Genomic DNA, 11449 nt, shown 5'->3' on the forward strand with positions numbered 1-11449 from the left:
TTGTTCATTCTAGACTTTTTTTCGGCTGTTCTGCCACACTGAAAAAATAATAATACTGCACCAAACAACTTAGTTAGATGTAAAATTGCACTACTAAGATCTCCTTGTCAAAAATGTCAAAATTAAGGACAGATTTCTTGAGTTATTTTCGATTAATTCTGACTATTTTTAGGAAATGTATACTGGCTACGCCGTCTCAAAATGGACGCCTTTTTATAGTTTTTCAAGGGAAGGTATTTTAAGGGAGTATGCGAGCACACTCATTCGGTTCAGCTAGCTGAGGCGCCAGCCGAACTGAAGCATGCTGACGCCTTAACACCCAATGTAGTACACAACTGGTGTTCAGACACTCAATTACCACAGAACAAGTTCACAGCTACACAATTTGCATCCTAGCCTCTTATCAGGAGGAGTGAGGAATGGGATATCAGTTAGAGATGGGCATAGGATGACACTGCCAGCTGTTATATCATGTTACGGGAACATTCTCTCTATTGTTGGCCCTTGACTTGTTGCACCACAGCTTTTCTGTTAGGACAGGACATAGCATACAAGTATTAGCCATTGAGGCTGTAGTGCCGACATTATGGTGCCTCTAGAAATTTGTTTTTATAATATAGATGAGGCCTTTCTCAGGTAAACACTGTCATTCCATTGGAGATTATTTGAGTACTCCTCTTGTTTCATAACATATATAGATTGTGTGAATGTATGTCAGGAAAGATGGGTGCGATTCTTGCTCAGATCGGAGTATATTTGTCATAAATTGTTGTCCTTTGTGTGTGTATCTTTGTCTGTCTCTGTCTGTGTCGTTCTGTGCATGCTCATACAGAGCTGGAGGATCAGACACGCAGGGCCCTGGAGTTGGACCAGGAGAGGAAGAGAGCGAAGGAGGAGGCAGAGAGGTTGGAGAAAGAGAAACAGGCAGCAGAGGAGGCCAAGGCAGCGCTGGTTCAACAGGCTGCTGACCAGATGAAGAACCAGGAACAACTGGTAACACATCACATCACCAGTCTGGGTCACGCTTTGGATCAGGGCCCCGTTTACTGAACATACTTTCAGTGCATACTTCTTTCCTTGAAAAAAAATCACTGATCTTATATGAAATGATTAGTGAATGCAATATGATAAGACACCTTACTCTGCTTTCTATTTATTGATTACGTCAAGGAAGGATAGGTCTTAGTGTAGTTAACCATGTAGTTAACCATACCTACTGTAGGCAGGTATACAGTAATTCTCTAAGTCAACAATCTTCTCTGGATTGTGCAATTATCACACTTAAACAGTTGTAAATTCTCTATTCTACATTATAAACTGGGTGGTTCGAGCCCTGAATGCTGATTGGTTGACAGCCGTGTTATTTCAGACGGAATAACACAGGTATTTTTATTTATTTAACCTTCATTTAACTAGGCAAGTATGACAGCATTTATTTTTACTGCCGTAATTACATTGGTAACCAGTTTAGAATAGCAATAAGGCACCTCGGGTTTGTGCTATATGGCCAATATACCACTGCTAAGGGCTGTATGCAGGCACTCTGCGTTGCGTCGTGCTTAAGAACAGCCCTTAACCGTAGTATATTGGACATATACCACAAACCCCTGAGGTGCCTTATTGCTTAGACATATCATCACTGTAATAACCCTGTCCCTGCTCTATTATCACCATGTCAATACATACAGTTGTATGTAAATAAGTGAGACTGACTTTTGTAAACACCTCCTCTGGTCACACTAGATTTTATGGATGGTTTTACTAGCATTCCACAGGTGATTTGGTTATTCCTCATCTTGGTATTTAACTTGACATGCCTAAGCCCAACGCATAGCTCAACTTTGTGCTTCAGCTCCAAATGACTGATTATTGTCTTATTTAGAGATAGTCATTGGTTTAAAGGGATAGTTCACCCAAGTTACAAAATAACATATTGCTTTCCTTACTCTGTGAGCAGTTTATGGCAAAGGTATGACAGCAATCCATGCTTTGATTTTGTTTACCTGGTTACTGTTTCTGGCCATTGTGGCACAACTCCAATGCAAGTCATGCACGTCATGTCCAAATCATCCTAAAATATCAAAAAATGTATTGTATAACTCAATGAAGTTGCAAGTAGATGATTTGGACATACATTTGATTTGATTTGTGGCCAGGTAAACAATAGCGAAGCATGAATTGCTGGCACACCTTCTCCATAGACTGCTTACAGGGTAAGGAAACCAAAATGTAATTTGGGCGAACTATCTCTTTATGCGTAGGGAAATAACATTGATGCATTTGGTTTGATGCTGTGTTGGAAGGCCCTGAGGCAGTAACCTTTTTAGAGTGCTGACAGATATGTGCGATTGAGGTGTTAATGGGGGGAATTCTATCCTCTCACCAGCCTCTCTCTCTCTGGTATTCCAGGTAATATTTCATAGGTGGTATAACATGATAACAGTAGTCACCACAGAACCATTTGTCAATTTATATTGATATTGGTTGGTCATTAAGTTTAATGTGGAGGAGAGTGGGCCATGGCCAACTCTTGCAGTCTGGTGGCCAGTGTGTTGGGGTGTGTGTGTGTAACAGTAGGGTGTCTTGTGCTTGTCGCTCGCAGGCCGCTGAGCTAGGAGAATTCACCGCCAAAATTGCTCTGCTTGAGGAGGCCAAAAGGAAAAAGGAAGAGGAAGCGACAGAATGGCAACACAAAGTAACAGTTACCTCCTCTACCTCTCCCTGACCCCCGCATGCCCCCTGCGCTTACTGAACTAATGCATTATTATAATGGTCTCTGTGTCTAAATGTGTGGGTGTCTGTGACCTCAAACCAAATCATATAACAGCTTTCATAAAATGACTTCAAAAAGTTTTGCGTATGTGTGGGAGCTGAGGTTGAAATTGTGAGAGAGGATTTTTTTTCATTGTGTGTGTCTGTCCTTTTTATTTGCATGTTAACCCGTTACTGTGTGCATGAATGTTTTACTGCTTTTTACAAGTCTCTGGCCTGCTCAGGCCCTACACGTGCATTACCTTTAAATACAGATGTCCCTGTCTTTTGGCAAATGTATCTTAAAATGTGTTGGTGTATGAGTTTGTGTGTGAAAGCAAGAGTGTTTGTTCTACCTGTTGTGGATCCAAATAGAGTATTGAAATGTGTCAGTACTGTGTGATAGTTATATACGATACAATAGATAAGCACTTTATTGAACGCCAAGTGACAGTATTTCGCACATTAACCACATTAACCCCTCCCAACTAGGCCATCTCAGCCCAGGAGGACCTGGAGAAGACTAAAGAGGAGCTGAAGTCTGTGATGTCATCACCCCCTGCGCCAGAGCACGGTGAGGAGGATGAGACGAACGCTGAGGGTAGCACCGAGCTGCACAGTGATGGGGTCACCAGCCACCACAGCGAGGAGGAACGTATCACAGAGGCCCAGAAGAACGAACGCGTCAAGGAACAGCTGCAGGTAGGCTAATGAAGACATGGCCTCACTTACATTTAACATTTTAGTCATTTAGCAGACGCTCTCTCCAGAGCGACTTACTGTACAATTAGTGCATTCCTCTTAAGATAGCTAGGTGAGGCAACACTACATCACAATGGTCCTCTGTAGCTCAGTGGGTAGAGCATGGCTCTTGCAACGCCAAGATAGTGGGTTCAATTCCTGGAATTACCCCTATGTGAGAAAAGGTTGTACTCTATGGATGTTGAAGAGCATTAACCTGCAGGAGCGTGTCACCGTGTTGATGTTTGCAGAGAACGACAGGGTGTTGTCCAGGGTCACGCCAAGGTTCTTTGCACTCTGGGAGGGGGACACTGAGGAATTGTCAACCGTGATGGAGAGGTCATAGAGCGGGCAGGCCTTTCCCAGAGCAGCTCTGTTTTGTTGAGCTTGAGGTGGTGGTCAGACATCCAAGCTGAGATGTCTGCCAGGCAGGCAGAGATGCGTGTTGCCACCTGGGTGTCATAAGGGAGGGAAGCAGAAGAGTAGTTGAGTGTCATCCGCATAGCAATGATCATAGAGACCATGACCATGTCATATGACTGTTGAGAGACTTGGTGTAAAGAGAAAAGAGAATGGTGATGATGTAAAGAGAAAAAAAACTTGGTGAAAAGAGGATGAGCGCCTAGAACCGAACCCACGGGAACACCAGTATTGAGAGCACGTGGTGCAGACACAGATCCTCTCAACGCCACCTGGTAGTAGTGACCTGCCAGGTAGGATGCAATCCAGGAGTGTGCAGAAGCCTAAGATGCCATTAGGATGGATAGACCCCTAGAAGCTCAAACTATCAACTGCAAAAAAATGTAGGGTTATGGTTAGGCCAAGTGTTTGGGTTAATGGATCAACAGTTTGCTGATAATTTGTTGAACTATAGACCCTGTCTGCAACTATCAAAATGAAGTGTTCTCTCTCTTCCCCTCTCCCTCTCTGTCAGGCTCTGAGTTCAGAGTTGGCCCAGGCGAGGGACGACACCAAGAAGACCCAGAATGACATGCTACATGCGGAGAACGTGAAGGCAGGGAGGGACAAGTACAAGACCCTGCGTCAGATCCGCCAGGGCAACACCAAGCAGCGCATCGACGAGTTTGAGTCCATGTGAGAGACCTCACCCTCCCACCCTTGCATTGCCACGACAACGGCTCGTTTTTGTGTACAGCAAAACCTGCCTGCTCCCGTCCCATTCCCCCAAATCCCTACTTGCAAAAAGGCCAGAGGTGTGTGGATTCAATGTCCCGCTAACTATGCCTTGCCAAAGCTCTGCCCACTAGCGGATGGCCAATCAAACTGCTCCATGCTTAGAGCTCTGCCTAACCACATCTGGAATCGCCTAATCTGGAATGGCAAGCAACATACTGTCGAAGCGAACTTCTCCATGAGCAAAGGATAATTTAATGCTTGCATGTCTGATGTAAGAATGGATAGAGAAATTGGTTGATATCTTGCTTTTATTGAGAGGGAACAATTGCAGTTTAACTTTTTGATGTCGCTGGCAAGCTTGTATGTAAAGCTTTAAATACCGTACCTTACCGTTTATTTGTTTGCCATTAGATGAAGAATTCTAATAGTTTTCTTTTTTTAACAAAACAGCCTTATTTGCCTCATTTAATTTCGGCTTCATATTTAACTGTGGTGAGTTAGCTGTTCTCTAGTCAGTCATGGGTCAGCTGGTGTTGAACCAGTGGTTTAATTCCTCCAGAATTTGACAACAGCGTTTATCTGTCCGTTCTGACCTATACCTTTGTGTCGTTTATCGTCCATTGAAGCATTTACCATTTATTTATTTTCGTTCACAATAAAGATTCCATGTATATTTCTTATTTCCAGTCAGTCAAAGTGTTCATCCCCAGGTTGAATGAGGTAAAACCAAATGGGAGGGAAGCAGCAGTCCAATATTATATGGATGGAGTGATATGAGGAACTGTTTATTTTGAACATTCCAGATTCATCACCTTCCAGACATGTGAGAATGGGGAAAATAAAAGAACCACAAAACCGCCCTAGCCACGTTGGTTTTCTAAATCAAGGTTATGTAAGGAATGATCAGGTCAGCCACCTCCTTGAATTTACAACTGGTGTTTCTGCTGAAAGGAAAAAACAGTTATTAAATTGTAAATATCAATAGTTTTATCCTTATGTACTTTACTAACCTTTATCATCTTGAGATAACTTTCAACCCATTAATCATTAGTTAAAAACATTTAAAAAATAAAAATGTAATGTTGTAGTAACTTTTCCAGAGATATTACCTTTCATATAGGGTTGTCGAAAGATGACGACACATTATAGGCTATTCATTCAACTTTATCACCACAGTAAGTGTAACATCCGTTTGATTTTACATTTCAGATGTCAGAGTGCCATCGGGAAAGTATTCAGATCCCTTGACTTGTTTCACATTTTGTTACATTATAGCTTTATTCTAAAATGTATTAAATAGTTTTTTACCCTCATCAAACAGTACCCCATAATGACTAAGCAAAAACAGGTTTGCTAATTTATTTTAATAAATTAAAACAACTGAAATATACTTTATTGAAGCACCTTTGGCAGCGATTTACAGCATCGAGTCTTCTTGGGTATGACGCTACGAGCTCGGCACACCTGTATTTGGGGAGTTTCTCCCATTCTTCTATGCAGAGTCTTTGTGGTTCCAAATTTCTTTCATTTAGGAATGATGGAGGGTGCTGTGTTCTTGGGGATCTTCAATGCTGCAAAAATGTCTTGGTACCCTTTCCCAGATCTGTGCCACGGCACTATCCTGTCTCTGAGCTCTACGGACAATTCCTTCGGCCTCATGGGTTGGTTTTTGCTCTGACGTGCACTGTCAACTGTGGGACCTTATATAAACAAGCGTGTGCCTTTCCAAATCATGTCCATTCAATTGAATTTACCACAAGTGGACTCCAATCAAGTTGTAGAAAAATCTAAAGGATGATCAATGGAAACAGGATGCACCAGAGCTCAATTTTGAGTCTCATGGCAAAGGGTCTGAATACTTACAGTACCGGTCAAAAGTTTGGACACACCTACTCATTCAAGGATTTTTCTTTATTTTTTACTATTTTGTACATTGTAGAATAATAGTGAAGACATCAAAACTATGAAATAACACCTATGGAATCATGTAGTAACCAAAAAAGTGTTCAACAAATCAAAATATACATTATATTTGAAATTCTTCAAAGTAGCCACCCTTTGCGTTGATGACAGCTGAGCACACTCTTGGCATTCTCTCAACCAGCTTCATCAGGAATGCTTTTCCAACAGTCTTGAAGGAGTTCCCACATACCCTAAGCACTTGTTGGCTGCTTTTCCTTCACTCGCCGGTCCAACTCATCCCAAACCATCTCAACTGGGTTGAGGTCGGGTGATTTTGGAGGCCAGGTCATCTGATGCAGCACTCCATCACTCTCCTTCTTGGTCAAATAGCCCTTATACAGTCTGGAGGTGTGTTTTGGGTCATTGTCCAGTTGAAAAACAAATGATAGTCCCACTAAGTGCAAACCACATTGGATGGAGTATCGCTGCAGAATGCTGTGCTAGCCATACTGGTTAAGTGTGCCTTGAATTCTAAATAAATCACTGACAGTGTCACCAGCAAAGCACCACCACACCATCACACCTCCTCCTCCATGCTTCCTGGTGGGAACCGCAGATGCGAAGATCATCCATTCACCTACTCTTCGTCTCACAAAGACACGGCGGTTGGAACCAAAAATCTTACATTTGAACTCATCAGACCAAAGGACAAATTTCCACCGGTCTAATGCCCATTGCTCGTGTTTCTTGGCCCAAGCAAGTTTCTTCTTCTTATTCGTGTTCTTTAGTAGTGGTATCTTTGCAGCAATTCGGCCATGAAAGCCTCATTTATGCAGTCTCTGAACAGTTGATGTTGAGATGTGTATTTAACTTGAACTCTGTGAAGCATTTATTTGGGCTGCAATTTCTGAGGCTAATAACTCTAATGAACTTATCCTCTGCAGCAGAGGTAACTCTGGGTCTTCCTTTCCTGCGGTGGTCCTCATGAGAGCCAGTTTCATTATAGCGCTTGATGGTTTTTGTGACTGCACTTGAAGAAACTTTCAAAGTTCTTGAAATTTTCTGAATTGACTGACCTTCATGTTTTTAAAGTAATGATGGACTGTTTTTTCTCTTTGCTTGTTTGAGCTGTTCTTGCCATAATATGGACTTGGTCTTTTACCAAATAAGGCCATCTTCTGTGTACCACTCCTACCTTGTCACAACACAACTGATTGGCTCAAACGCATTAAGAAGGAAAGAAATTCCACAAATTAACTTTCAACAAAGCACACCTGTTAATTGAAATGCATTCCAGGTAACTACCTCATGAAGCTGGTTGAGAGAATGCCAAGAGTGTGCACAACTGTCATCAAGGCAAAGGGTGGCTACTTTGAAGAATCTCAAATATAAAATATATTTTGAATTGTTTAACACTTTGTTTGCTATCTACAGGATTCCATATGTGTTATTTCATAGTTTTGATATCTTCACTATTATTCTGTAATAGTGAAGAACATAGTAAAAATAAAGAAAAACCCTTGAATGAGTAGGTGTGTCCAACCTTTTGACTAGTACTGTATGTAAGTAAGTTATTTAATTTTTTATACATTTTCTAAAATTTCTAAAAACCTGTTTTCGCTTTGTCATTATGGGGTATTGTGTGTTTTATAATAAGGCTGTAACAAAATGTGGAAAAAGTCAAGTGGCCTGAATACTTCCGAAGGCACTGTATGTACGGATCATATTCAGACATTCTTTTCAGTACGACAATGCTTATGGGAGGAAGAAATAGTATATTTGAAGAAAGAAAAAATATTTGAGTTAGGCCGGTTCGATTTGACATTTAAAGGTACAGTAAAGCCTAGCATTATTATCGAAACAACGATGTTGACATGACAGGCTTCTTAAGTGTTATTTAAATTCCTTAGTTAATTACTATTATTTTCCTGTCAACCCATTCACTGTAGGCTACAATACACTTATCTGACATATACCCTAGATCATTGAACTATCATAGTCACATGATACACACTCGCCTCATCAACATCCTATCTTAATGAACCTGAACACCATTTTGGCAGCACACCCATCCCATCCCCAAAAATGAAGACACGTCATCATCTGAAAGCTTGAATAGGTCTTTATTGCTCTTATTATTCATCTTAACATGAAGGAGTCAACATATACCATTTGGCCACAGTTCCCTGAATTGGCATGTAAGTCTGCTACAGGCCAGAGTGTCATAGAGAGTCACATGCTCTGGGGTTCCAGTACCTAAAGCTCATTGTTGCAACATGTGTTTCCTCCCATTCACATACAGTACAGTACAGTCACTAAGGCAAAACATCAACATCACATCAGGCCACAGTTCTTGTTCTCCATTCCCCAGATTCCATTTTGGCTTGAAATGACCCATGTTGACCTGTGAAGAAAGCAGCATCATAATTCAGAAACATAAGTTAACCCTCAATTATTTTGCCAATTGCTTTGGTCCCTGACAGAATACAGAATACCGGAATCCCAACCTTATTTTTGTGGATAATTTTTTTTAACAATCATTTTTAAGACATTTATTATATTTAACAGTTTTATTGTAGCACAAATTATGTTGGATTTAAAGCACAGCAGTGATGAATATGAAAATAAATTATACTTGACATTGGAAAGTTTGACACATTAAAATCTATTTGTTTTGCTTGAATTGTAGGCCCTGGATGCAGACTGGCCAAATTAAACAAACAGTTAGCAGTCAAATAGAATAAGAAGTCAACCAGTCAGACCAATGACATAAAACCAATTATGATCCAAATTCCAAAATGACCAAAAAATTTCCATGGTGGAAGAAATTCAACCCAGTACTATATCCAAAACCCAGCACATATACATACACTGTCTTCAAACTGAACCTCACGTCATCAAAGGGTGATTCATTATACAAAAGGTGAACGGTACCGTACAGCCTATATCCAGTGACGGTGAGGAAAACCACCCAAACAATTTCCCTAAAATGTCTTAATGCTGATTTTAAAAAATACATCACAAATAATTCCAAAATCACCTCTTTAAAAAAGCAGGACATGGAAAAATAAATGTTTAACTGAACATGGTTCAGACTATCATCGGATGTGTTTAAAAAAGTAGACATTAGGCATTTACTCCTCTGCCCACCCCCCGGCACACAGTGCCCTGCAGCTACTGAGAAGGCTCTTTTTTTAGAAAGGTGCTAGACGTCAAGTCTTGGGTGGCGGTTTTATTCGGCCACAATGTCACATGCTCACTCAGCTCAAAACTAATATGCCAACCAACTCAGGGGAACAGAAATGAACACTGCTATTCAGTGACTTGCCATGTAATACTACTGTGTGAATGGACATGGTTTCTTATATGTAAAAAAAATAAATAAACATATTTTAACCTTTTGGCTGTTGTCATGTTGAGAAACTGGTTCCAGAGAGTAAGTATTGTCTTTGTCAAGTCAGCAGTGTTCCACTGATCCTCTGAAGGGATAGGCTTGGTTTAATGAGAGAGCTGAGAACTACGGTACAAAAACATGTTAAGTGAAAGATCATGACCATCAATAGGGGCTGATGGGGAAGAAAAAATTCTCTGCTTCCCCATAAAGCTGACCCCCACAGTCACACTCACATGACTGTGACCTGAGTTAGATTGTGACCAGCCAATGAGAAAACACACTTTCAGATCAGTGATAATAAAACAACAACCAATATTTTCTGTCTTATCTGTCTGTTGATCACCAATCACAGTACAGTAGTTGGAAGAAATTGCATTTGATGCCTTTTCTTTCCCTAATAATTCTTAACACACAACATTTCCCAAAATATATTTTAGAACATTAACAAATGTGACCAATTACGGCACATAAATCTCAAAATATTTTTGTATACATATTCTCATATAAAACAATGATCTGGTTTAAGTTAATAGGATACAATTTGTATCAACGAGGAGAGGGATTCTCTTGGCCACTAAAGTTTGTAGTGGTCAGGTTACCTTGGCAACACACGTCCAGTGTTTTGGACTGTAACGGGTAGATGTAGTCCTGCTGTGTGTGAGCAAGGCATTTCCCAACACGGTGTCATTGCCTAACTATTTCTATTCACTGAGCGATTGTGGCAACTTACAATGGATTCTAAGCCAGGAGGTAGAGGCTAGAATGACCTTGTCCACAGAGTTAAGTACATAGACAGTTACAGTGCAGCACCATCTGTCTGTCTGGATGGTTACACCTGATGTCTTCTCTTGTAATGAAACCCTAGCAACAGAAACCCCCTTCAACTAAAATAATCTCACACATAACAAAAAGGACAAAGGGACAATAATAAATTAACACATTCATATGTTTAAATAAAAACATTAAGATAAACACCTGCACCTGCACTAGTTTGCATATCCTTAAGAACCATCTGATTTCAATGGCCAGAATGGTTGTTGGAGGACAAAAAAGTGGTTAAAAAAAGAAAGCAAAAATCAATATCGCAATCTCTCAAGCTGTGAAGTAAGCTTCAGAGCTCTCCCCAGAGAGGAACTAGCTCCTGTCTGTCAGAGTAAACAATGCTCTGGGGTTTTCACATGGACTTTACCAGGCCTTTAACAGCTGGAGTTCCTGCGCTTCACTTCTCTAAAGGGGAATTTCATCAAATATTTCAACAACGCTATTCAATTCACCACCTGCTTTTATGAATCGTTAATGAACAAATTACAGGGATACAACTAAATCAGTGTGGATTAGATTTATGAATTTGCTTTGTCTTTTAGTTTGAAATGTTTGGAAGTAACATGTTTATGACAACAAACAATACCTTCGATTTGGAATCCCAGAATTCACCCCGTGTTGACACCTCAGGATTTTTCCTAAATCTGAAGCACCCTGAAGCATTGAACCCCCCTATGATATGATTGGCAAAAATGTAACATG

At 40.6% G+C, this 11449-nt stretch overlaps 1 protein-coding gene and 1 long non-coding RNA gene across 3 annotated transcripts in view; one reads left to right on the forward strand and one right to left on the reverse strand.

Annotated features, from left to right (window-relative positions):
• Nucleotides 1-5330, forward strand: part of LOC120064090 (radixin-like) — a 39914-nt gene extending 34584 nt beyond the window's left edge. For both annotated transcript variants that reach the window (XM_039014435.1, XM_039014436.1), the window contains 4 exons: nucleotides 833-993; nucleotides 2603-2695; nucleotides 3244-3453; nucleotides 4427-5330. In XM_039014435.1, coding sequence (XP_038870363.1) covers nucleotides 833-993; nucleotides 2603-2695; nucleotides 3244-3453; nucleotides 4427-4591 — 629 coding nt within the window. In that variant the 3' untranslated portion in view covers nucleotides 4592-5330. The remainder of the gene's footprint in view (nucleotides 1-832; nucleotides 994-2602; nucleotides 2696-3243; nucleotides 3454-4426) is intronic.
• A 3307-nt stretch (nucleotides 5331-8637) lies between these two features.
• LOC120063719 lies at nucleotides 8638-10321 on the reverse strand. The gene is made up of 2 exons (XR_005478538.1): nucleotides 9572-10321; nucleotides 8638-8935 (listed from the first exon to the last, which is right to left on the reverse strand). It is a non-coding gene; the product is annotated as an uncharacterized LOC120063719 (long non-coding RNA).
• Nucleotides 10322-11449: the final 1128 nt, after the last annotated feature.

This window comes from Salvelinus namaycush, chromosome 19 (assembly GCF_016432855.1).
Source record: "Salvelinus namaycush isolate Seneca chromosome 19, SaNama_1.0, whole genome shotgun sequence".
In the NCBI taxonomy this organism is placed as follows: domain Eukaryota; kingdom Metazoa; phylum Chordata; class Actinopteri; order Salmoniformes; family Salmonidae; genus Salvelinus; species Salvelinus namaycush.